Source organism: Echinops telfairi, unplaced genomic scaffold (assembly GCF_000313985.2).
Source record: "Echinops telfairi isolate 266 unplaced genomic scaffold, ASM31398v2 ScPeMD7_655;HRSCAF=1070, whole genome shotgun sequence".
Lineage (NCBI taxonomy): Eukaryota > Metazoa > Chordata > Mammalia > Afrosoricida > Tenrecidae > Echinops > Echinops telfairi.
In genome coordinates, this window is record NW_022104553.1 from 27,951,003 (window position 1) to 27,977,031 (window position 26,029).

Genomic DNA, 26,029 nt, shown 5'->3' on the forward strand with positions numbered 1-26,029 from the left:
ACACACACACATCCTCTTGCTCTCCCAGTTGAGGGCACTAGGCTGGTGGAAGTCTCTCCAGGTCTTCTCTTCAGGCGGCTCTCAGGGCTTCCTCAGCAGCTGACGTGCCCAGAGAGCCACATCCCGTCTCCTCCCGCAGTACCTGCTGGATCAGACCGACGTGTTGGTGGTTGGCGTCCTGGGCCTCCAGGGGACAGGCAAGTCCATGGTCATGTCGCTGCTGTCAGCCAACACCCCAGAGGAGGACCAAAGGTGAGGGGCACATCAGATGGGTGTGGAGGGCCAAGCCCCAGGGGGCCAGGGGCTGGGAAGGGGCCTGGGAGTGTTGCAGTGATTTCCTGGGAAGTTGCTTCCTGTTCCCGGGCTTCAATGGCTTGGTCAGCTGAGGAGGATTTCGGAGTGCAGCAGATCTGTTCCTCCCATCCTTCCCAACATCCCCAAGAGCCCAACCCGGAAATGGGGGAGGTCATCACAAAGGCCCACCGCAAACGGCCTCAGCCCTGCCGCTCACAGCACACCGAGCAAGGCAGGTCCGCAGGCTCCCTCCCGGTGGCCCGCTTCCTCAGCTGGCAGGGCCTTTGGTAGAGGGACAGCAGCAGAATCTCAGTGGCTCAGAAAACAGCGCAGTCTCTGTCTTCAGGGGAATGGCTTTTTAATGGAGGGGAGACAGGGCCACCCAAACAGATGGACCCATTTGGCCTGGTAGAAAACACAGCAAAGCCAGGGCCCTGATTGTCAGGGGGCTGTAGGTAGAGCATTGTGAACACGAGGGGATTCGTTCTGTGCTCAGGCCACCTGCCCTCTGCCTAACGCCTTCCTGTGTCCGCACTCCCGCTCCCCCACCGCAGCATCGCTGGGTCCCGCCAGCTCCACCCCCAAGTCGTCCCCACTTGTCGGCCTCCTTAGCTGCCCTCCGATGCCCAGAGTCCCTGAGTGGCGTGTTTGGGAACGAGGCCGAAGTTCCATGGGAGCAGAGGCCTCCCCCGGTGCCCCGGCGCCCTTGGTGTCTGCCTTGTTGGTCTGGGCACCTCCACGGGTGTCCCGTGGGAGGATGCCGCCGCCTGCTTTTTGTCAGACGGCTCATGACGTGTCTCCAAGAAATAGGAATCGCCCATTGAGCAGTAGGTACTTCTGATGTTACAGGTTGAAAAAAGCTCAGTTTTTCTAGATAGTTATGTGGTAAAAACCCATTTGTCGCACTCAGGAAGTGACCACGTTGAGCCGAACAGGCCAGTTCTGCCTGCTCTGTCCTCATGTCCCCAGGAACCAAGACACCGCTGACCGGGTTTGAAATGCTGAGCTCCCCCCAGGTTCTCTTGGTTCCTAGCCAACAGTGTGCCCCTGTGTATCAGTAGGAGCCTCCAGGTCAGCAGTTCAAACCGACCAGCGGTTCCACGGACAGCAGTGAGGCTGGCTGTTGCTGTGAATTCTCAGCGTGTGGGAGACCCTAGGGAGCTGCTCTGCTCCGACCCAGAGGGCTGCTTCCAGTCGGAATGGGCGGCCATGGCTTTGACTTGTCCGACACTACTTTTTTTTAATCAATCATTTTATTGGGGGGCTCCTACAGATCTTACAACAATCCATCGTTCAGTTGTGTCAAGCACATTTGTACATTTGTTGCCATCATCATTTTCAAAACATTGTCTTTCTACTTGAGCCCTTGGTATCAGCTTCTCTTTTTTTCCCTCCCTCCCCCACCCTCGTGGGAATCCTTGATCAATATGTTATTATTGTTCTTTTTTCTCTTAACACTGTCCATTGTCTCTCTTCACCCACATTTCTATTATTCATCCCCCTGTGGGTGGGGGAGGTTATATATCCAGCCTTGTGGTCAGTACCCCTCTCTCCCCCTTCCCCCTGTCCTCATAGTATTGTACCTGAGGGGTTTATCTGTTCTGGATTCCATGTGTCGAGAGCTCATATCTGTACCAGTGTACACTAGCTGGATTTGTCAGGTAGAACTGGGTCATGATAGTGGGGGTTAGGGCCCATTCAGGAACTAGAAGAATGTTGTGTGTTTGGTCAGTGCTATACTGCATCCTGATTGAATCGTCCCTTCCTTTGGCCCTTCTGTGGGGGCAGGTCCAATTGTCTACAGATGGGCTTTGGGTCTCCATTCTGAACCCCCTTGCTGGCATCCATGTAATTGTTTGTTTTGGATCTTTTGATACCTGATCCTGTTGACACCTCATGATCACACAGGCTGGTGTACTTATTCTATGTGGGCTTTGTTGCTTCCCTGCTAGATGGCCGCTTATTTATCTTCAAGCCTGTAAGACCCCAGACGCTATGTCTTTTGATAGCCGGGCGCCCTCTGCTTTCTTCATCACAGTTTGTCGTCAGCGATCGTGTCCACACTCTTTTAAGGGCATTGCGTGTGTGACCCTCAGTAACACCAGGAGCTGGGGTCCTGCTGCTGGCCTACAGGACACCTGAGGAGGGAGGTTAAGGAGCCTGCCGAAAGCAACGCAACCAGAGAGGCTGGGTGGGATGGAGCACCGCCGTCTGGCAGAGCCTTGCTCTCACACCTCTGTCCGCCAGCTGACTTGTTAAATGAAGCCCCTCGGAACCTGCTGTCTAGTGGGAGGGAGTGAAGCCCACCCTGCAGACAGCAGGAGCCTGGGATGGCCGCCACCATCGGGGTGGGGCTGGGGGGAGCCCGCTCCCATCCATCATCGTCCCTCTGGAGCTGGCTGCAGCCTTGACCCGGGCTTCTCCCATGCCGACTCCTTCCTCTGCAGGGCCTATGTGTTCCGGGCCCAGAGCGCGGAGATGAAAGAGCGAGGGGGCAACCAGACCAGTGGCATCGACTTCTTCATCACGCAGGAGCGGATCGTTTTCCTGGACACACAGGTGCCACCCTCCTCCGCGTGCCCCTCCCCCCAGGGTGCTCGCCAAGCCACTGCTGCTGTGCCCTTGGGCGAGATCGGTCTGTTGCTAGCCCTCAGCCTCCTCTTGTCAAGTTTTGTCTGTCTCCATCCAGCTTCTCCATAGCAGCCAAGAGAATCTTCTGGAGTTCTGGCTACAAGTCTGGGCTCTGGAGCCACTGTCCCCATCCCACCCGCTGCCACCAAGTCGTTTCCGACCCTCTGTGGGGTTCCCCAGACTGCCCGTCATTACGGCAGCAGGCAGTCTCCTCTTTCTCCCAGGGAGCGGCTGGTGGGTTTGAACTGCGACCTCGCGCTTATTTAACAGTTCCACGCCTGGCAAGCCCTCCTGTAAAATGAGAACAGTACCGCCTGCCTCGCAGGTGTTTGACGTTTCAATTAGTTAAAATTAACAGAGGTGCTGGCCACTCATAGCTGGCCATGCCCTGACGGCCACTTGCTCGTTCTCTTTGCTTCCTGCCCCCGTCATGCCTTCCTGCACCACAGCCGGGGGTCCTGTGGTGAAGCAGTCAGCTGCTGGGCACAGCCTTGGCAATGGGGCCCCGCCAGGAGAGCAGACCCGGCGATGGGCAGCACTCCTCTGCCCTCTGGCATTGTTGTGAGTCAGAGCAGACTCAACAAGTAGGTTTGAATACGCCCTAGTGGTGCAGGGGTTTAAGCATTTGGCCTGACGACTCCCAGGTCACATTTCAAACCCCCCAGCCGCCCCACGGAAGAAAGGCCCGGCAGGCCCTCTGTCGCTGGGAAGATGAGAGCTGGGCCCTAACCATCATCCTTCGTCACCTCTCCGCTCTGGAATGGAACTCGGCCCCAGGGCTCAGTTTCCACTTCGCCATAGACAGGTCCCCCACGAGAACCACATGGGCAGGTTCTGACCCCTGGGAGTCGTCAACCACTGGAGGTCAGAGGGGAGGAAGCTTATCGGTGTGCGGAAAGAAGGGTTGGAAACAGGCACGGGGTGTCCCTCAAGAAGGAGGTGCCATGAGTGGTGGGTGTGGACCTGCCGGTCTGCTCCGTCACCTCTCCCCCAGCTTGCAGTAAAGACTTCAAAGGCACCCCAGGAAGGCTGCCCTGCTCCTTGCGCCCTAGCCGCTCCTCCACCCAGGGCTGTGGCTCTCGAAAGCCCACTGCCCGCTGGTCACACTCAACGTTGGGGTCCCCTCACTCACTCTGCGAGCAGCGTGCATGTCCGACGACAGTCCTCCCAGCCCCTTCATGCAGGTGCCACTCGGGCCCCAGCCTGAAGCCATGTCTCCTTTTCTCTGGCTCAGGAGCAGCTGACTGACCCCCGGTGAGGGGTTGGGGAAAGGCTCTCTGGGGCATTTGCCCTTGATTGTGAAGTGGGTGAGGGCCCACCAAGCAGCTCCACTTCCCTCTCGTGTTGTTTCCCGCCACGGACTGCAATCTGGGCCACGCAGCTGTGGGGGAAGGGCCAGCCCCCCCCCCCCACCGATCACCTAATCACGGGCTTGATAGGCGCAGTTGTGCCGTTGAGCTATATAAAGATTATAGTAAAGTCAGAGAGAGCATGAGAGATAGAAGAGAGATAGAAATAACGGAGTCACATTTCATGGTAGCATGCTCACCTCAGCCTCACTTGGTGGTCCACGTGGAACTGGGAGACCAGAGGGCAGGAGAGAGGGGGAGGGGAAGGGGAAGGAGGACAAGTGGAAAGGAAACTGGGGAGAGGACCCGAGAGGAGAAGGAGCTGATGCGAGGCCAAGGAGGGCTGAGGGGGTGGGGGGTGGGTGCAAGCCTACTAATTACAGGTGAAGACATACGTCACAGGAAGGGGTTGCACTATATGTTACACAGCAATGAGAGGGGACAATCTAGGGATATACACGCAATAGGAGGAGGAGGGATTGGGGGTGTACATGTGACTAGATGGGCGAATCCTAGATTCAGGATGGCAGCCTAACTTTGGATGTCACTGAGCAGGTTTGACTTGTTCTCTGGCTCTCCATAGAAACCATTATCAGTAGGGTATAAACCCCACTTACAGGGACCAGGCTAATGTCACAAGCCTTTAGGGAGAAATAGCCCATTGCCCTTAACAGTAGGGAGTGGGCCCTACTTGTGGTGGGACCAGACAGTAGTCTGGCAACTGACTGCCTTCAGGGAGGTAACTCGACAGTCATTTACCATTAGCTTCAAGCAGTGTCCTAAGTCTAACATATATTTGGGGAAGAAGACTTGGGAGAAATGTTTGTTTCCCGCATGAGTGGCACATCCTCCCTGGTTGAAAGTGTCCTCCTGAGCCCCGCAGAGCCTTGCTGGCTGGCTGCACCGGCCTGTGTCCTCCCAAGAGAGACAGTAGCCCTGCCATCTGGAGATGGCCCTTAGCTCAGGAGCTGTGGCCCCTCGGCTCCTGGATTTGACACTGCTCTGTGGCCTCTGCAGCCCATCCTCAGCCCCTCCATCCTGGACCACCTCATCAACAACGATCGCAAGCTGCCTCCAGAGTACAACCTCCCACACACCTACGTGGAGATGCAGGTGAGGCCGCCCTGCTCCCAGACACCCCAAGAGCGTGTAGCCGGGGACCATGGGGAGAGAGGGTCAGCTCGGTCAGCCCCTCTTCAAGTGCCAGGGCCGCTGTGTACAGTGTGGAGGTTGGTTCTTCCTCTGCACTGCTAGGTTCTCAGAGCGCTGTGGCCCTGGCCCCAGAGTCCCCGATGCTCCGGGACCACAGTTCTGGGCAGAGGCCGGGCTCCCACTGTGTCATCCCTTTCCGCGCACCGCAGTCCCTGCAGATCGCTGCCTTCCTCTTCACCGTGTGCCACGTGGTGATTGTCGTCCAGGACTGGTTCACAGACCTCAGTCTATACAGGTGAGAGACAGGGCAGAACCTCATGGCCAGCGAGTCAGCGCCAACTCATCGCGACCCCCCGTGGGTGTCTGAGACTGTCATGTTTGTGGGAGTAGAGAGCCTCGTCTTTCTCTCTTGGAGCTGCTGCTGGTTTCCCAACTGCTGATCCACACGTAACCACGACATGTAACCACGAGAGCAAGTGGCCACCCCGCCCCGCCCACCCTGACTTGGCTCCTTGATGAGGATGCAGCCGATCGATGTCCACAGCCAATTCCTGCCTCTCTCTCCCGATCCCTTCCGCAGGCGCACCCAGCCCAGGGTCTCTGAGTGCCCCCACCCTCAGCTGGGAAATGCTGCACACTTGTCTCCTCCGACGGCCTTCAGGCCACCCCAGACCTTCCCTGGCTGTCTTACAGATGCCCCTTTCCACCACCCCCAACGCCCCCCTCGACAGGATGGGTATGGGATCCATCTCCCGGCCGCCTGTAAGCCTCAAGAGGGCAGGCTCCCCAGTGCCCCTACAGGGCCTCAACAGGGAAGCTGTAGAACACAAGCCTGGGGCTCGGATAGGAGGAGGTGCTGGCCAGAGTGCCCTTGCAGCCTGGTCCCTGACCCCAGGCTGGGTCCCCGACCCCAGGCTGGGTCCCCGTCCCCAGGCTGGGTCCCCGACAGGCTGAATAGAGAGGAAGTGAGGGCTTGTGGGAGTTCTGCCTGAGGCCCCCAGAGGCTCCAGAGGTGTTACATGTGTGTTGTCCCCAACACCCCTGCCCTTGACTCAGGACCCGGGGCCACGGTGGTGCCCTTGACCCAGGAGGCTCGGGGCCTAGGCACACCCGTTCTCTGGGACGGTGCCAAGCCACTCAGGGACGGAATCCCAGCCTTTGCTGGTGCAAGTCTGTCCTCGGGCTTCCTCGGTGGCTTCCCACCCTAGTCACAGCCTGAGAGCTTTGGGCATAGTACCTGGCACATGGAAGCGCAGCATGGGTGCAGGCTTACTGGGTCTCATGCATAACATTGGGTGGGGGGGGGTGTAACCGAAGCACCCGCTGCCCACTGGGATTCGTGAGGCTGAGCCCACCTGGACCCTCTGTTCTGGGCACAAGGGCTGCAGAAGGGTGGGTTCTGCCTGGGGAGTGCATGTGCCTGTTTGGGGGGGTGGCTCAGTGGCTGAGGGTGCTGTGTGTTCTGTGCAGACCCCTTCACCCCGGCTCTCCAGGGACAAGTATCTGTGAGCTGCTAAAGGGGAGGCTGTCTGCCCACAAGGTGTGCAGTCTCGGAACCCGGGGAGCAGTCCTCCTCTGTCCTCTCCCAGAGGGTCCCCATGTGTTGGAATTGACTTGGCAGCAACCAGCTTGGTTTTTATTCTTGTAAAAGACCTGCCACCCAGTCACAGCATGCATGGTGTCCACAAGGTGGTCTCTCAAGTTCCCCAAATCATGTGACCATCATGTCCTCAAAGGGAACCCTCGGCCCGGACCGTGGGCCAGGAGGTGCCAGCACAGGAGTGATGCGCACTCACCCCAACCCCCAGGTTCCTGCAGACCGCCGAGATGGTGAAGCCCTCCACCCCATCCCCCAGCCATGAGTCCAGCAGCTCCACCGGCTCCGAGGAAGGCACCGAGTACTACCCCCACTTGGGTGAGGGCTCTGCAGGCGGGCGGGTGTGCGCACACAGCCCCTCCCTCCACCCAGCCCAGACCCCCAGGCTCTGGGTCTAGCAGTCTTTCGGGTTCGGTCTCCCAGCAGGGCCTCAGGAACAAGTGTGTCTGACTAAGGGTGCCTCAGACAGGACAAGCCTCCCCGGCCCTCCCCTCTCCCCATACACTCACCCTCCTTGTGCCACCTCCTGTCAGAGCTGTTCCTGGGCCCAGCATCCTCTGTGATGCCTGGTAGTGGAGACTGGGAAGAGGGCAGGTCCCAGGAGGGTGAGCTAGTGCTGACAAGCCCCCGGCGCTGCCCTGCCCCCTCAGTCTTCCTGCAGAACAAAGCCCGCCGTGAGGACTTCTGTCCCCGAAAGCTGCGACAGATGCATCTGATGATTGACCAACTCATGGCCCACTCCCACCTGCGCTACAAGGGTGAGGACCGCCCCCCTCGCCCTGGACCCCCCCTCTCCGAACCAGCGCCTGACCCCCACCCTCGTGCCCCAGGTACTCTGTCCATGCTGCAGTGCAACATCTTCCCGGGGCTTCCACCCGACTTCCTGGACTCCGAGGTCAACCTGTTCCTCATGCCCTTCATGGACAGCGACGCCGAGAGCGAGACCCCCCCACGGGCAGGTGCAGCACCCTGCCCCAAGAAGACACCCACCCCAGCCTGGCCAAGGGAGGCGTGCTCCCGAGACCAGCATGCTGGTTGGCTGGGAGGAGGGTCCTCTGGCAGGCTGTCCTGACTGTCTACTCCCCCCTAAAAACCCCTGCCAGGGCCTGGTTCCAGCCCGCTCTTCTCCCTGCTGCCCGGCTACCGGGGCCACCCCAGTTTCCAGTCCCTGGTGAGCAAGCTCCGGAGCCAGGTGATGTCCATGGCCCGGCCCCAGCTGTCCCACACGATCCTCACTGAGAAGAACTGGTAAGGGGGCGGGACCGAGGAGGGGCTCCCAGCTCACTGTGTGACCCCAGCGCAGGAATGGCACCCGTCGTGTCGGTCCCCGGTTTCCTGCACGTTTGACTTCAGTTAACCTGCAAGTGAGGGCTGGTTGGTCGCTGATTCCTGGGGAGAGGTCAGCTCAGAGAGGGAGCGGCTCATGCAGGGTCACGGGGGAGGAAGGCCCTGTGGTTTGGTGGCCTTTAGGTGTCAGAGGTAGGACCAGTCCTTCCTGGGAAGCTTCAGGTAGGTCTGTTGTGGAGCCCTGGGTGCGGGAGGCTGGTAGAAGCTCCTGGAGCTGCCCTGTGCTCTACCTGTGCTGCACGGCCTGCTCCTCCCCCTCTCCTCTTCTGCCCTCCCGACCTACGGCAGGACTGTGAGCCCCCCTCCTGCCAGCCTTCACCCAGCCCCGTGTCACCCCAGTCCCACTTCATGTGACTGTCTCTGCCAAGGCGCCAGGGCCACCCCCTCTCATTTCCAGACTCCTTGGGGCTGGAGAAGGGGCCAGGGGAGCAAACAGGCTGCAGGGAGCCATGCCTGGGGGAGCCCAGGACGGTGGGCTGGCACGCTCCCAGCCAGGGGCCTCCCATTGGCCCGCCCGGGGTCCCAGTGGGGAGGAGGGGAGTTTAGCAGGCCGGACAGCAGCAGTTCCACATTCCCCATCACCACCAGGCTCTGGAGGAAGGTAAGGCAGGGACCCCACCTGCAGAGGCCCACACACTGGGAGGTAGGATTTTGAGGTACTTCCAGTACATCTTCTAGGCATCTTCCTTCAATCCCAGCCCAGAGAACAGAGCCCAAGAGGCCAACACCTCAGGCAGGCTGTCTGCTGGGCCTCCCTCTGTGTCCTCACCTGTCAGGCAGGTGGAAGGTGGGGTGGGGCTCCACCGGGGGCACCCTGACTGCTGTTCCCCGCCCACAGGTTCCATTATGCCGCCCGGATCTGGGACGGGGTGCGAAAGTCCTCCGCGCTCGCAGAGTACAGCCGTCTGCTGGCCTGAGCCCAGGTGGAGTGGACCCAGGGGTCCCCGGTGATGGTGAAGGAGCGCATGTGTCCTCCCTCTGGCTGGCGGAGAGTGTGAGCAGGTCTGAGGGACCAGAGGGTTGTGATGTCCTCAGCTGGAGACAGGAGATGCCGAGGGCCAGGCCCACATCCGAGGGAGGTGGTTCCCATGGAGACTTTGAGGGTCTCCCCCAGGCTGCTATGGGGCAGCCCCTCCCAGGACAGGCAGAGGAGCAGCCCCTCCTCCGAGACGCTAAGGAAGGCAGGGGGAGGCAGGGCTGGGGGCTCTGTTGGGGCCCATCCGGTGGTTCAAATAAAAGCTGTCACACAGGCCTAGCCTGGCTCTTGTCTGTCTGGCATGCCGTCCTGGGAAGTGGTGCACATTTGCCACCCAGCTTGGTGGGCTGCTTGTCCACCGCCACCCACTGGAGCCTGAACTTTGACAGACTCACCCACTGGGGGCCGGGGCTGTTGAGCAGGTTCACGCCAGAACCCTCTGGAAAGGGGCATTCCGTCTCCCAGGGAAGACAGCACCCCCTGCCTGCAAGACTGTCTGCCTTTAGTTAAATACCAACAAATGCAGTGCTGACCCATGGTTCCTACCCCGTCAATGCAGTGTCTGCTCGTGTTCACACGGCACGCCCTGCCTTCTCTCGCAAACCTTGTTTACTCTTGGCGAGAAACAGCCCCTACCCTGGTGGGCAAGTCCGCCAAAGAGCTCTTTGAAAGTGCTGGAGCAGAGAGGTCTCTCATAGGCCTGCCTGACCCAGGCCGGCCGGGTGGTCCTCCATGAGCAATTGAACAAAGCCAGCGGGGAAGAAGGGATGCCTCAGAGCAGTGAGATGCATGGACGACTCTGCCCAGGGAGGGAGCCCGCCCCAGGGCTCCGTGGTAGCAAGGGTGGCAAGGTTTTTTCTCATGTGTTTTTCCCACATTATCAGAGACGGTCCCTAGAGGTCCCTGCCCATGCTTGGTAGGCGGTCAGCCAAAAAAGAGGAAGACCCTCACGGAGGCGGGTAGACACAGTGGCTACAGCTCCACCGTGGTGACTGGCTGGTGCGGCCCAGGCTGTGGTTCCTTCTGTTCTATGTTGGGTGGCTCTGGGTCCACTCCACGGCACCCAGAACGGCTCTGGTGGTGCAGCGCTGAAGCTCAGCTGTCCACCCGAAGGTTGGCGATTCAACCCCCACCACTGGCCACACCACAGGGGAAGGCCCGCCAATCGGCTGCCTACCTTAAAGGATTATAGTCAAAATGACCCTGTAGGGCACTTGCACTTCCCCACGCGGGGCCGCTAGCACTTGAAAATGGACTCGGTGGCACTACATGGCCTCAGGTAAATGCTGCCCTGTTAGGTAGTCAGCATCGGGACCAAGGGGGGTTGTCTCCCCAGGTGTCTGCATAGGGCCACCACAAAGGGGCGCCAGAAACCAGGCACCCACCACACCTATGGAAAGACCCAAACTGAGTGTGCTCAGACACGGCCCCAGGTCTACCTGGATGCACAGACTAGGTCCAGCCACGTGACATGACACAGGTGGGCCTAAACTCAACCAGTGAGGTCAGCCAATACCGTCCACCACAGCTCCCTGGCCGGAGGAGATCAAAGCAGCCACGGGCAGGTCTCTTTGGCTCCTCTTACTCTCTAGTTCGGGTACACTCTTGGAGGGCAGGGGGTTGCACATGTGCCACCCGGGCCCTGGGGTCCAAGCTCTCTCTCAGCGTGCTCATTTAGTATTTCCTGCTCTTGGCCCTGGGATTTCCTGTGAAGACCTGAAACGTCCCTTTTCCTCACAAAAGTCACTTGGATTTACAAATGTGCTTCTGCCACGTGGATTCTTTGAGCATTGCGAAGCAAGAACTGAGGGATAAACCACTCCAGAAACCTAACAGTTTTGCCTGCAAAATAGCCATAATCTTAGTTCAGTGGTTCCCCAAGTCTCTCCAAATCGGTAAGTTGACCCTACCCACCCTGTTAGCCCTGACACTCAACCTGCTGTCCCACAGCCCATAAATCCATCAGTTCTGCAGCCCACAGAGTACCTGGGTCGCCCACCACCCCAAGGCCACTTGTTGCTTCTCTGGCCCTTGGCACACACACCCCGCCCTGGCATCCCTGGAGGAGCAGGGAGGGGGAGAGACACCTCCATCACGGCAGCTGCTGGGTCCATGACTCCCCAAACCCAGCTCACTGCCGTTGAACGGACTTCCCGCTCAGAGGGGCCCAAGCCCCAGAATGGCCTTTTAGTTCTTCCTGTGAGTTACTGATCACTGTCACACGTGACTGGAAGGGCCAGGGCTCGGGAAATGGCAGCCGTCACACCTGACTTCATGGCAGGTGATGGGGGTGGGGGAGAGCAACGCTCATTTCAGAGTGCAGCCATCCAGTACCCCAGAGCTGTGCCGCTCCCTCCCGCCCCCGGGTGTGGGAAACAATGGGAAGGGTGCATGCAGACACTCCCACCATTCATACGTTAGGGAGCCTGGGAGGTCCCTTCACCTTCATGGGTCCCACTCACATTCTCGTAAAAAGTATTCCCCTCAATTGCCACCCGTAATAATGCCAATTTCAAGGTGCTACTTTCAAGCACATGTGGCTGCTACTATCTATGCTTGAAGGTCCCCTGCCTGAAGGTCGTCTGCCGTCCAAGACAATCAGACACTGCTGTCTGTCCCACCCTAAGTTGGGCCCACTCCCTTCTGATGAAGAACATAGATGGTTCCCCTGGAGAAGGGCTCAAAGACACCTCAGGTCAAGCCAGCTCAGAGACGACCAAGGTTAGGTTGCCATCTTGACTAGACCCTGCCCATCTTGTTATGTATGGGCCTTCCTGTCCCGTGTGCCTCTAGAGCAGTGGTTCTCAACCTTCCTAATGCCGCGACCCTTTCACACAGTTCCTCATGTTGTGGTGACCCCTCCCCAACCATAAAATTATTTTCGTTGCTACTTCATCACTGTCATTTTGCTACAGTTATGAATCGGACGACCCTGTGAAAGGGTCATTCAACCCCCAAAGGGGTCCCGACCCACAGGTTGAGAACCACTGCTCTAATGCAACCCCTTCCTATTGCATGTAGACCCCTAACTCGTCCCCCTCATGTTACAATATGCCTCTAATACAACCCCTTCTTGTTAACATAAGTGCATACCGTGGCCTTTGTGAGATTATATATAAACTCATGAGAATACATTAAGCGATCTCTGCTCCGACCTGGTTCCTGAAGCAATCGCAGAGGTGAGCCCTTGCTTTATCTTGTGTGATGTCTCTAACTTATCTCTCAATTACACAACCGCCCCTTGAACCCATTCGGCTGTGGGGCGGCAGGTCCCCCACACTTGGGTCAGGCTGAGCGCCTCTCAGAGGTGGTTCCCGGTGGCGCCAATGCCCATGCTCAGAGAGAATGAAGTGGAGGAGCCTGCAGACCTCCTGGTGAGACTTGCTGGGAAGCCCGCCCGTTTGTGAGGATGATGCAGGACCCACTGGGGGTTCGTTGTGTTGAGCATCAGGCCCCTGAGAGTTGGAATGGACACACTGGCAGCTGTCTGGATGGTCGTCTGGGACTGTTTCCTAGGAGCCAGGGTGATTTCAGCTCCCCTCCCCCACCCAAGAAAACCACACACACACACAAAAGACTGTCAGATCTGGGAACCATCTACAGAGAAGGGATAGCCCCACCCCCTCCCTCTTCCCACTGCCACCTCCTGCCCTGCGCATGGCTCCCAGAGCTTTCCGGGGTCATCACAAACCTTGTACAGTTTCCCCCAAATTCAACAACCCAGCTTTCTTCGGTGACAGTCCAAACCTATGAAATCAGCCCCACTTTGTCTCACTGCCCATTGCGACTCCTGGCAACCCAACCGGGCAGGCAGAGGAGAACTGCCCCCCAGGGCTTCCAAGGCTGTGACTCTTTACGGGAGCCGCTGGTGGGTTTGAACTGCTAACCTTGCGCTTAGCTGCCTATCAGAGTTCCACATGGTAGAGATGGCCAAGTGGAACTAGAGGCAGACTCGGCTCCTTTTCTTCTCCCCCACCCCAAAGATGGTCAGGGCTGCCAGTTTCCTTGATGGCAGGCCTCTAGGAGCTTTCTAGAGGGAGGTGGGGGTCATATTAGCTGAGAGCTGGGCCTCCCCTGCCCACCCATGTGCTGAATGGCCTGCTCAGTCCCTGGCCAGTTGGCCCCCATCCACTCGCCCCTTGCCCCTCTGAGTACCTGGAGCCATGGCGACTGAGCTCTCACCTTGAACTGCCAAGATCTTTGTGGTCATAAGCTGCCACTGAGCTGGCCCTTGACCCCAGGCACAACAGGGCACGATGCTGCTTGGTCCTGCCCCATTCCCCACAATCAGTCTGGGATCCCAGATCACTGTGATCTAGAGGATTCCTCCAGGCATTTCTGCCTCACCCATCTTCGTCTAGAACAGAGGTGCGGCATGCCTAGCTCTCGGGGCTGGGTAAGTCCCAAGAAATCAAAATCAGCTCACATCACACAACTCAACAGAGAGAAGCTGTGTCGGCCATCACACGGGGAATTAATTAAATGTTTGACCAGCAGGGCTCAAGAGTGGTTATAAATATCCAGATGGCCCTTGGCAGAATAAAAGTTCCCCGACCCTGCTCTAGAACAAAGCTTCCTAAGTGGTGGGTTGCAGTGGGTTGTGTGACTGGATGCGGGTGTCGAAACACATTTGGCCACAGCAAAAGATTTCCGAACAGTAATTCAAAATCGAAAACACATAATGAGTTCAAGGCAGCTCTGGCAGGGCTTGCCTGTTTCAAATATCTCAGGCAGAAAGGAATCCCTCATGGAAAAGTTTAGGAGCCTTGGTGGCGTAGTGATTGTGCATTGAGCTTCAAACTGCAAGATGGCAGGTTTGAAACCACCAGCTGGTCCAAGGGAGAAAGATGGGGCTTCCGTAGAGTGTTACATTCTCAAACTCACAGGGGCAGTTCTATCCTGCCCTCTAGGGTCGCTGAGAGTCGGCACTGACTCAATGGCAGAGCGTGACTTGAATGGAGAAGCTTCAGGGGCCCTGGAAGTGCCAAGGAAACCTGTTTAGCATCTTAGTACCTCGAAGCCGGACTGCAGGGTGGTGGCATGGCTTGAGGTGCACGGGCAGGAATGGAAAGAGGTCTCTGGCGTTGAAGCACCACTGCCTCATTGCCAAGGTCATGCTGCCCTTGGGCCCTGTGCTCAGGAGGCAGGGTGGTCCTCCGCTCCTGCTAGATGGGAACCGATTCCTCCGTGTGGGAACACTCCAGCCTCTTTGGCCCTCCACTCAGTGACAGTTTTCCCAGGTACACCCTACCAGGAGGAGCCCTGGTGGTAGTCGGGCTGCTAGCCACAAGGTCAGCAGTTTGAAACCACTGGCCACCCTTTGGGACAATGAGGAGGCTGTCTACCTCCTATAAAGAGTTGCTGTCTAGGAGACCCACAGGGGTAGCTCTACCCAGTCCTGTAGGGTCACTGTGAGTTGGACTGAACTCAATGGCAGGGAGGTAGTTTTCGTTTGTTTTTTTAATCCCCTACCAAGCTCTCCAGCATCACCCTGCTTGGTGTCGGCCTCCATCCCTCTGCTCATACTCGGCTCCACCCAGGAAAGCCAGGACTCAACCAGACCTGCCCCTTCAAAGCCCACTTTAAATGCTACCTCCCCAGGAAGCCTTCCCTTACCCAAAGAAGCCCTTGGTCCCCGGCCCCTGCACTATTCAAACCCACCTGGGCCCACACCAACTTGTTCTTTCCTTTGTTAAAACGGTGGCCATGGACTCAGCAGGTGAGTTCAGGCTGGTGCAGCCGAGGGCGCCCGGTTCATTTCTGCGTCCCCACGGCAGGATCTGGGAACATCGGGCCGAATCAGCATTTCGTAAGTGCTCCGGAGTCTGGCTGCACAACACCCAACCCTCCTGCCCTGTGGTGTTCAGAGCCATGTTGTCACTCAGTGCCTTTCATATATCCGAGCACGTGTGCGACAGCCCTCTCAGGCCCCATGTCCACCCACCGCCACTCGGCAACAATGGGAAGCCCGTCTTAGCGGCTCTCCTTATACAGCACCAATATACCCTGAGCTGATGGAGCAGCGAGATTCCCCCCCTTACACACACGTGCTCGGACTCCCAGTGACCCCACGTGGGTCAGAATAGAGGGTGCTCCGCACGGTTCTCAGCGGGCGCTTTGGCTCAGAAGCAATCGCCAGGCCTATCTTCCTTGGCACTTTGCGGTGAACGACTAACCGTTGGGGGCGTGTGAGTGGGGGGGCATCCCAGATACACCTTTGAGCCTAGCCACAGGCACGTGTACACACACACACACACCCCCATCATTCTGAAGCGGCCCAGTTCCATCCTCCTCTTCTGCTCACACGTCCTCTCTCTCGTTGGGTCCCTCTGCCCCTGCCCCCAGTCTGCCTGCTCCTAGCAACCTGGAGGCCTTCAAGCCTCCCTTCCCCCTCCCCAGTCTCCATCACCCACCCTCCCCACCTCTGTTTCCTCCATCTCCAGGCCCCTGATGGAGGCCCCTTTGGGAACCGGTTAGAGATGAGCCCTGGTGGTGGAGTGGCAGCGAGTGCGACTACTAACCATAAGGTCAGCAGTTTGAAACCACCAGCCAGCTTCTGTAAGAAAGGTGGGGCTTTCTACACCCATAAAGGACAGTCTCAGGAATTCACAGGGAACAGGTCTACGGGGCCCTAGAGGGCAGTGTGATGCTCAGGATTCTCTCTACGGCAATGAGTTTGAGCGAGGGTCGGTTGGGGGTGCTGGGGGCAGAACATGAAATAGAAATGGGGAATCAAGTCTCAGCTGACCCCCCAACCCCTGCAGAACCACGCATTTCTCTTGGCTGTTGTCTGTGTGTGAGAACCAGCCCCACCCCCATGACCCATGGGGTCCACCACCTAGACTTTGCGCGGCCCCCCTTCCTGGTCACTCTCCACGCCCAGAGGCTTCTCTTGTTGCCCTCCCCCCTTTCTTGGCTGCCCCACCCCCACCCCGCCGGCAAGCGGCATCCGTCCCTCTGGATCGCCAGCCACCCTCCCTCCCCCAAGCCCTCCCCCTTTCTCGGAAGCCACAGAGAGGAGCCACTTGCGGTCACCACACTGGCCTTTTTTGGGGGTGGGGTGGGGGGTGGATTCGTTAGGTTTGGCGAAGGCTCAGTCTGTGCGCGCGGGGAGATCGGGGCGGGGGGACCCCGTCACTTCTCCTCCGCCAGGTCCCGCCTCTTCCAGGTGTCCAGGATGTACTTGAGCAGCAGGCCCAGCTTGTGGCGGGTGGACAGCGGGGCCTCCTCGCCGCCGCCCTCGCCCGCGCCGCCGCCAACCCTCTTCTCGGCGCCGCCGTCGCCCGCCGCCTCCAGGCTGAGCTTGGGCTGCGGCTCGTCCTCCTCCAGCGCCTTGATGCGCACGCGCTGCGCGTCCTCGGCCATCTCGTTGAGGCAGCCCTGCAGCATGGTGTACACGGTGCCGAAGCTGATGCCGCCCGCCACCAGCGTGCCGAACACGGGGATGCCGCGCTCGAAGGCGCGCGCCACGCGCATGGCGCCGTCCGACGACTGCGAGTAGAGCCGCAGCACCGCCTCGGGCGACACCTCGGTGGCCAGCGGCGAGCGGATGACCGAGCGCAGGTCGCCCGCCTGCTTGCCCACCTGCTCGGCCAGCTTGGCCAGCGAGTCATCGTCCAGGCCGAAGCTGCGGTGGTAGCCGCGCAGCGAGCGCACCAGTAGTGCGTCGTCGTAGGCGGCCGCCAGGCCGGGCACGGGCAGGGCCTGGATGACGCCGGACACCAGCGCCGTCTTGAGCACCTGCTCCTGCAGCATGTCCTTCTTCTTCTGCAGGGCCTCCAGCGAGATGTCCGGCAGCGACAGCAGCCCGGCGTGGCGCCGGTGGGCCGGCAGGTCGTGCTCCCAGACGGACACCAGCAGGGGGAAGTCGTAGCGCGCCGGCGACAGGTTGGACACCAGGAAGATGCGCGGCTCGGCCACGCCGGCGGCGCGCAGGCGCTCGGTGCAGTGCTCGCGGATCTCCTGCAGCACCGCCGCCTCGCTGAAGGCCGACGGCCGCTGCGAGCGCGTGGCCGCCAGGTCCTCGTCCACCTTGGTGCGCACGAAGTAGAACTTCTTGCCCTGGCGCAGGATCTCGGCGGCCAGGCGGCTCTCCACGGCGCCGCAGCGGCGCGGGGACACCAGCAGGAAGAAGTCGTAGCGGCCGAAGTCCACCTGCTTCAGGTACTTGTCAGCCGAGCAGCCCGGGGAGCCGGCGCCCGGGAGGTCCCACAGGGTCACGTCCGGGAACTGGGGGTGCGGGTAGGGCGACGGCTGCATGGTGGTCTCCACCACGCCCGTCAGCGCCGCGCCGGGGTCCTCGGCGCCCAGGCCGCGCAAGGCGTTGATGAGCGACGACTTGCCGGCCCCGGATTCGCCGGTGACGCCCACCTCCAGCCGAGTGGCCTCTGAGGCGGCCAGCAGCTCACGCAGCCGGGAGGCGGCCTGGGGCAGGTCGCCCGACTCGAAGGCCGTCCGCAGGGCCTCCAGCTCTTCCTTGGCCATGAGGATGGTGGTCTCTTCCTCCCCGGGCCCGGCTTGTGACCTCGAAGTAGCCATGGTGGCCAGTAGCCAGGGGGGCGAGGGGACAGGGGAGAGTCACAGGATGCCGGCCCCAGGCGTCTACTGGAGAGAAGGGAGCCCTTCACACCTCCTGGGCCTTGGCGGGGAGAGAGACAGACAATCAGGGGTCCCCACCCCGGGACCCCGAGGCCCAGTTCAGAAATGGGGACTGGGGTGTAGCAGGCGTGAGGGGACTTTAGGGGGCCCCGAATGGTACAAGAAGAGACCTGTTGCTGTCATAGGTTATGCGTTGGACTACTGGTTCGAAACCACCACCCACTCTGGCGGGGCAGGGGGGTGGGGATGAGGCTCGATGCTCCCCCAAAAGAGTTACAGTCTCGGAAACCCTGGGGCAATTCTCCCTTGGCCCTTGGGGTCGCTGGGAGTGAATTTGCTTCTATCTAGCAGTGATACAAATATCTAACGTGCGCAGGGGCTGATGGAGAGGTTGGTGGTTTGAGTCCCACCCTGGAATGAGACCGGTCAATTTTCTTCCTGACAGCTGCACGGAAGCCCTACGGGGCACAGTTCTACCTATGAGACACAAGAGGGAGCCATGGACCGCAGCCTACCCAGCAACCAAGGGTCCCTGGGAGGATTTTTATTCCACCACAGCCACCCACTGACTGTGTGACCTGGGGCCAAAGAAGGCCCCTGTCGGAGCCTATTTGCCTCTCTGGTTAAAAGAGGCGGCACCAAGCCTGCTTCCTGGAGCACTAGCAGAAGTCTATGAGAGTAATCCAGGAGTCACCAAGGACCCGTGTTTAGAGGGACCCTTTAATCAAAAACCAAACTCACGGATCCGCAGGGCGGCTGGTGGTTTTGAACTGCTGACCCTGTGGTTAGCAGCCCAACGCATAACCACTCTGCCACCAGAACGCTGGATTTGGCTTATTACTCTCCAAGGGTCCTTCAGTAATCCCGTTTCTCATCTGAACACGGGCTCCAGCCAAACCAAACCCGATTCTGCCTCTCAGCGATCTCACGGACCAAGCAGAACTGCCCACTGGCGTTTCGGGGGCCGTAAGTCTTCCCCGGAGCAGGCTGTAGCCTCAGCTTTCTCCTGAGGAATGGCTGATGGGTTAGAACCGCCGACCTGGAGGCTGGCAGCCCAATCCTTTTCCGACTGTGCCAGCCCTGGGTGGTGGAGGGAGCCCCCCAAACAAACAAACAACAAAACTTAACGCCTGGCCCTTGAGTGGGTCCTGACTCATAGTGAGCCCACAAGGCAGAGTAGAACTGCTCTCTCGGGTGTCTCGGGCCCAGGTAGCACCGTGCCTGAAGTGCTCGGTGACAGTTCGAGCCCATCAGCCGCTCCGCAGGAGAAAGATGCGGTAAAGAAACCCTCTGGGGCAGTTCTCCATCCTCTAGGGTGGTTGGAATTGCGTTGGCATGGAAGGGAAGGCGATGATTTGGGTTTTTTTTTTCCATCTTTGTAGGAGCACAGCTTGTCCCCTCCAAGAAGCTGATGGATTAAGTCACCGACCTCTTGGCTCGCCGTGAGCGCTTCACCAGAGCACCAGCCAGGCCCGCCTGAAGAGCTGCTATCTGCTCCATCTTGTCCCCTTTAACTCCTCCCCGGCCCCACCCCTCTCGGCAGAATTGTGTCCTTTGTCACATGCCTTCTTCCACGGGAGACCCTCCTATGGGCTGGGGGGGCGGCGCTTCCTGCCTTTCTCTCCTGCCCCCTCTCCCTAGCCTATCTCAGAGCTTGGGGTTGGGGAGGGGCAGAGAGTGGGAGACTGGGGCAGGATCCCAGCAGTAAGGAGCCTACACCTTAGCTCTGGGGTGGACATGAAATTGAGGAGGTGGGGTTGCTGCAGACAATCCTGGTCCCAGCCAGCCCCAGGGGGAACCCAGCCCACCAGCCTCTCCATGCACCTCCCCCCCCCCACTCTACTAAGATCCCTTGCTGGCCCTCAGCGCTCACCTGCCCTGCAGGCTCTTCCTCTCCCCTCAAACTCTCCCCGATGGTGGGGTCCTAGCAAAGGTCAGGCTCCCCCTGTTGCTAGGCTCAGTTATAATAGGAAGCAGTGGCTTATTGGCCAGCCTGTCCTCATGCAATAATGTGACAGTGATGTCAGGGGGCGGGGCCTGAGGTGGGGCAGGGACCCCACCCCCCTGTATCACTGGATCCTCCTGGGCCCAGGGGCCCCCGCCTGGGCTCCACACCGCAAAACTCAATCCCTGCTCTCAGGGACCCTCTAGGACAGAGGAGAACTGTCCCAAGGGGTCTCCGAGCCTATAACTCTTCACAGACGCAGAGAGCCTCCTCTTTCTCCCTCAGGGCGGCTGGTGGGTTTGAACTTGCCTCTCAGCAGCCCGATGCTTCGCCACCAAGTCACCAGGGCCCCTTGGCCAGAGAGGCTGTTCTCTTTCTAAGGGTCAGGCATGTCCACAGTCTTTCCATGGTCGAACATAGACCTACTTACTAGATGACACAGCGCCACCTCTGGTAGCTCAGGTGGTCATACCGTGGTGGCTGGCGTCATCCAGTGAGTAGGTCTATGTTCATCCAGTAAGTAGGGTCTATGCCACTGGTATTTCGAAATGCCAGCAGGGTCACCCAAGGTGACCAGGTTTCAGGGGAGGGCCCAGACTAAGACTAGATGATAAAGAAGGAGTCAATTGGCTGCCCAATCCGGAGGAATTAGTCCCTGTCCACCCCATGGACGCGCTGTCGGATATCGTGCTGGACGGTGGGCCCCGTGGTTTGGGTGGGAGGCATTCAAACTAGAACTGGGGACGAGCTGCCTCCTCAAAATACAGTCCGAATTGGAGAGTCAGCACAAAAGGGGGAGCTGGCCAGGGAGATGGCTCGGCACAGCGGCTGCAGCCAGGGGCTCGCACACAACAGTGATCCCCAGGACGGGCGCGCGACAGGGCAGTGTTTCTGTTGTACCTAAGGATGGTCTGAGTCACGGCACCAAACAACAACCATAGCAACGGCCGGCAGGTGGACACAACCAAGATGCCCATCAACAGGGGAGGTCATCAACCCAACGGGGCTCATACCCACCATGGAAGCCGGCTCAGCCAGGAAGAGAACGGAAGTCCGGCAGCATGCCACGGGTCAGATGAACCTCGAAAACCTTACGTCAGACGAAGGGCGAATACGGTCTGAGCTTGCGTCTGTGAACTAAGCAAACCCGTACGAACCAAAGATGAGTCCGGGTCATCAAGGCTGAGAGGGCGGGAGAAAGGCGGGGTGGGGGTGGGGGTGGGGGACCTGCGGAGTGGCCGTGGCATTGGTGAGACTATTTGGAAACAGACCAGAAGCAGGGTGGCTCCTCTGGAGGAATGGAATCCGTGTTGCTGAACGATGCACGTAGATGTATGTTTTCGTCAGGTGGTGTTTGTTTCTTTTAAAACCACAATCATGAAACGAAGGAAAATAAAAGCCAGTGCTTGGTCTTCGGCGTTCGAGGATAAGTTCCCGGCCCCCAGCCTGTCATCCCCTGGCCCGGCTCCGACACCACCCCAACGGAGGAGGTGACTCTCAGTTCCCCACGCAAGTGAGTCACTTCCCCTGCTCCACACTGGCTTCTCATCTGCCCGCTTCATGAAGAGTTGTAGGAGCTCTGAGGGTAGTGACTTAGCTTGCCCAGCCGGCCCGGACAAGGGGAAAGATGGTGCTGTGGGTGTGGGGAGCGGGCAGATTTGACCGACCAACATCAGAGGTAGATCGAGGCTCGGTGGCATGGTAGTTACACGTTGGGTTGAGATCTGAAAGGTCAGCGGTTCCAAACCACCAGCCACTCCTCAGGGGAAAAGGGGGGCTTTCCGGTCCCATCAAGAGTTGCAGCCTCGGAAACTCAGGGGGCGGGGCCGGGCAGCGGTCACAGGAACAGTCCTACCCAGTGCTATAAGGATCACTAGGAGTTGACATTGGCAGGGACTTCGGGTTTGGGGTCTGACAAACCTTAGTGCCCCCCACTCTGTCTTGCTGGGCCTCTATGAGTCAGAATTGAGTTGATGACAATGAGTTAGAGGCAAGCACTGAACTTGGCCCCTGTCCCGACATCTAAGGTGCCTCAGGTGGCACTGTGGGCTAGGCATTAGACTGTTAACCACAAGGTTGGCTGTTCAAACCCACCAGTCACTCGGAGAGAAATATGAAGCTGTCTTCTCCCGTACAGGTTGACCCTCTCAGAAACCATCTATAGGGTCACCATGAGTCAGAATCAACTCGGTGGCAGTGCTTTGGGTTGCTCTGTGATTTTTTTCTCCCCCCAAAACATCCGACACCCATCTTTTATATCTGATGAAGCTGTCGGATAAGCGTTAGACTGCTAACCACAGAGTCAGTGGTTCAAACCCACCAGTGGCTTCTCAGGAGAAAGATGAGGCTGTGTGCTGGTGGAAAGGTTTACAGTCTCAGAAACTCAGTATTGGGGTCACACTGAGTCAGAATCAACTCCATGGCAGAAGGTTTGATTTGAGGTTTTATCATAATAAAAAACCCCAAATCCAAACTCACTGCCATCAAGTTGATTCTGACGGCAAGCCGATGGGGTAGGAGAGAACGGCCTCTCTGCGTTGCTGAGATGGTAACTCTTTATGGACATCCAAATCCTCCTCATGGTTCCTCCGACTGGCTGGTGGTTTCGAACTGCTAGCCTTACCAGTTCCAATATGTCACTGACTGTGCCAGGAGGCTCCTTCTCCTGTTAGAGGAGACGTTTAGCCATAACATTTTCATTTAAATCAAAGCCTTTTGGTTCCAGGTGGGTGGGCTGGCAAATTATGAGCAGCTAGGCTAGCGGACACCTGATACTGGTTGATCTCGGTAAAGTGTGGACAGAGTTCAATCCATCAACTTCAGATAAATCCATGACGGACCTTCTGTGTTTCTCCCTCCTCTTTACAAGCACAGCCTCCCTCGCTGTGAGGAGGAGGACTTGAAGCATTTGCTGAGGAAGATCACAGGTGTCAGCCTTCAGTATGGATGACAACTCAGTGTCAAGCATGCCAGCAGCCTCACCACTGGACCAATAGGTAACATCATGATCATTGGGGGGGGAAGATTGAACTTGTCGAGGATGTTGTCTTGCTTGGATCCACAATCAATGCTCCTGGAAGCAGCAGTCAGGCGATTAGATTGCACTGGGTAGATCTGCTTCACGAGGTCTCTTTAAAGTGCTGAAATGCAAGGATGTGACTTTGAAGTCTAAGGTGTGCCTGACCCAAGCCACGTGTTTTCAGTCGCCTCCAATGCCTGTGAAAATTGGAATTGAATAAGCAAGACACCCCCCCTCCCGGAGGGGGGGGGATGGACAACAGGAAAGTGGGTGAAGGGAGACATTGGTAAATGCAAGATATGAAAAATAATCATTTATAAATTATCAAGGGATCGTGATGGAGGGAGAGTGGGGAAGGAAGGGAAAAAATGAGGAGCTGATACCAAGGGCTCAAGTACAAAGCAAATGGTTTGAAAATGATGATGGAAACATACGTACAAATGGATGGATGGATGGGTTGCGATAAGAGCTGTATGAGCCCCCAATAAAATGATTTTTTTAAAAAAGAAGCAAGACTAAAGAAGAATGAATGTATTTGAAGTGGGATAGTGAGAGTGGCGATACGGGGAGGGTGGAGGGAAAGTGAGGGAGAAAGGGGGAACCGATGACAAGGATCTACATAGAACCTCCTTCCTGGGGAACAGACAGCAGAGAAGTGGGTGAAGGGGGACACTGGACGGTGTAAGACATGACAAAATAATAATTATAAATTCTCAAGAGTTCATGGGGGAGGGGAGAGTGAGGAGGGAGAGGAAAAATGAAGAGCTGATACCAGGGGCTCAAGTAGAAAGTAAATGTCTTGAGAATGATGAGGGAAACAAATGTACAGGAGTGCTTGACACAATGGATGCATGTGTGGATTGTGATAAGAGTTGTACGAGCCCCCAATAAAATGATTTAATAATAATAAAAAAGTGCCAGGAACTACTTAAAGGACTACCAGATCTGTCTGGTAAGAAGTACTGCCAGAGTGCTCCTTAGCGGTAAGGCAGGCAAGACTTCACCTTACATGCTTTGGACTGCTGTCAAGGAAGACTGGTCCACAGAGAAGGACAGCATGTTGGGTAACGCAGAGGGGCACTGACGAGGGGGAGGGGCCCCAACCAGATGGGTTGAGCATGGACACCAGTTCAAGCCTCGGAATAATTGTGAGGCTGGCACAGGACCAGGCAGCGTTTTGTTCTCTTGTGATAAGGTCGTTATGGGTCAGAACCATGAACCTACTGGATGACACCTGCCGCCAACACCACGCTGCTGAATCTCTCCACTGTTTTCAACAAGGTTCCTCTCAAACCTTTGCTACATCTATGAACATATCTTGCAGTGTGCGAGGTGAAATGGATTGTTGCAAAACCAGTTAGGTTAAACAGCTAACACCTTATCATTCGATCTCTCCTCTGACCCACTTTAAATTTGTTCTAGTTTTAATATGTCTTGCTTCCTTTTCAATGGACGTTTTTCTCTGGTTTATTTTGTTATTGAAAATAATCTCCCACCCCCAGTATATGAAATCCAGTGCAGGTAAACCTCTAGAACAGTGGTTCTCAACCTTCCTCACGCTGCGACCCTTTCATACAGTTCCTCATGTGGTGGTGTCCCCACCAACCATCACATTATTTTCGTTGCTACTTCATCACTGTCCTTTTGCTACTGTGATGAATCAGGTGACCCCTGTGAAAGGGTCCTTTGACCCCCCAAGGGGTCTCGACCCACAGGTTGAGAACCGTTGCTCTAGAGACAGTAACTGGATCAATGGTTAACTGGGGATATGGGAGGGGAGGCTAGAGGGAAATGGGAAGTGAATAACATTAGATACAAGGAGGAAGGCAATGGTCTAGAACTGACTTTCAGGATCATTGTACAACTCTGAATATGACTGAACTATCGAAGTGTATGGAGTGTGAATTACATGCCATTAACATATATTTTTAGAAAAGAACATTTGCAAATCATGAGTGTCACGTCTTCGTCGCCAATGCATATTCCTTTGTCTTCCTTTTGTCTAATAACTCCGGCTAAGACTTACAGCACAAGGTTGAATTTAGGGTGGTGGTCAGGGGTCTCCTTGTCTGGTTCCAAAGTGCAAGGTGGGGGAGGCTTTCAGTTTATCCCTCATCGGCGGGATCTTGGCCTTTGGTTTTTCATGCATGGCCTTCATGGCGATGAGAAGTGTCCCTTCTACTCTCAGTGCTGTTTGCTGGGTGATTTTATCGGGAATGAGTGGTGAATAATGTCAAATGCCTTTTCTGCATCGATTGCTACGATCATATGGTTCTTACCTTTTGTTTGTTTGTTTGTTTGTGTGGAGGATTGCATTAATTTTCTTCTAATGCTGAACCATCGTGCGTGCCTGGGATGAGCCCCACGCAAGCGTGGGGTGTTTATTTATTTATTTTTACATATCGTTGGGTTTTGTTTTGTGGAGAGTCTTAGCATCTCTGGTCATGAGGGAGATTGGTGTGCCATTCTGTCTTTGCCTGCTCTTGGTATCAGGGTCGTGCCAGCTTCCTCAAAGGAGCGTGGGCATCTGCTATCTTTTTCTATGTGCTGGACTGGTACCACTGATGCCAAGTCTTCCCCCAAGGCTTGGTAGAATCCTCCAGGAAAGCCAGCTGGTGCTGGAGCTTTTTGATTTTGGGAAGTTTTAAAATTACTTGATCTATTTCTGCTTTGCGGAGGGATTTGTTCAGGCTTTCTACCTCACTCTGTGTTAATTCGGGTCGGTCGTGCATTTCTCGGAATGTGTCCGTCTCCTCTAGAGTCTCAAACGTGTGGGAAGACAGGCTTTTGTCGTCATGGCTTATTGTTTGAATTTCATTTGGATCTATTGTGACGTAACCCTGTTCATCTCTTATTCCTAATACTTGCATCTCCTCTTTCTTTTCCTTTGTTAACTTTGCTAGAGGTTTGTCCATTTTGTCAATCCTTTCAAAGAACCAGCTTCTTGTCTAGTTGCTTTTTTTCTTTTAACCGTTTTATTAGGGGCTCATACAACTCTTATCACAATCCATACACACATCAATTGTGTCAAGCACATTTGTACATTCATTGCCCTCATCATTCTCAAAACATTTCCTCTCCACTTAAACCCCCGGCATCAGGTCCTCATTTTTCCCCTCCC

The 26,029-nt window shown here is 57.0% G+C and overlaps 2 protein-coding genes across 2 annotated transcripts in view; one reads left to right on the forward strand and one right to left on the reverse strand.

Annotated features, from left to right (window-relative positions):
- The window catches only part of SMG9 (SMG9 nonsense mediated mRNA decay factor), a 20,665-nt gene extending 11,040 nt beyond the window's left edge, over window positions 1-9,625 (forward strand). The window contains 9 exon segments of the mRNA XM_030886394.2: window positions 140-252; window positions 2,742-2,853; window positions 5,292-5,387; window positions 5,636-5,721; window positions 7,235-7,341; window positions 7,674-7,781; window positions 7,854-7,982; window positions 8,127-8,271; window positions 9,209-9,625. Of these exon segments, the coding sequence (XP_030742254.1) occupies window positions 140-252; window positions 2,742-2,853; window positions 5,292-5,387; window positions 5,636-5,721; window positions 7,235-7,341; window positions 7,674-7,781; window positions 7,854-7,982; window positions 8,127-8,271; window positions 9,209-9,287 (975 nt within the window). The 3' untranslated portion in view covers window positions 9,288-9,625.
- Window positions 9,626-16,480: 6,855 nt separating this feature from the next.
- IRGC (immunity related GTPase cinema) lies at window positions 16,481-17,932 on the reverse strand. Its single transcript, XM_004710371.3, has one exon. The coding sequence runs from the start codon at window positions 17,882-17,884 to the stop codon at window positions 16,481-16,483; it is 1,404 nt and encodes a 467-aa protein (XP_004710428.1). The 5' UTR covers window positions 17,885-17,932.
- Between the last annotated feature and the right edge of the window lie 8,097 nt (window positions 17,933-26,029).

Excerpts from the sequence above, each read along its gene's own strand:
- IRGC (XM_004710371.3), bottom strand. The coding sequence starts at position 17,884 with ATGGCTACTTCGAGGTCACAAGCCGGGCCCGGGGAGGAAGAGACCACC.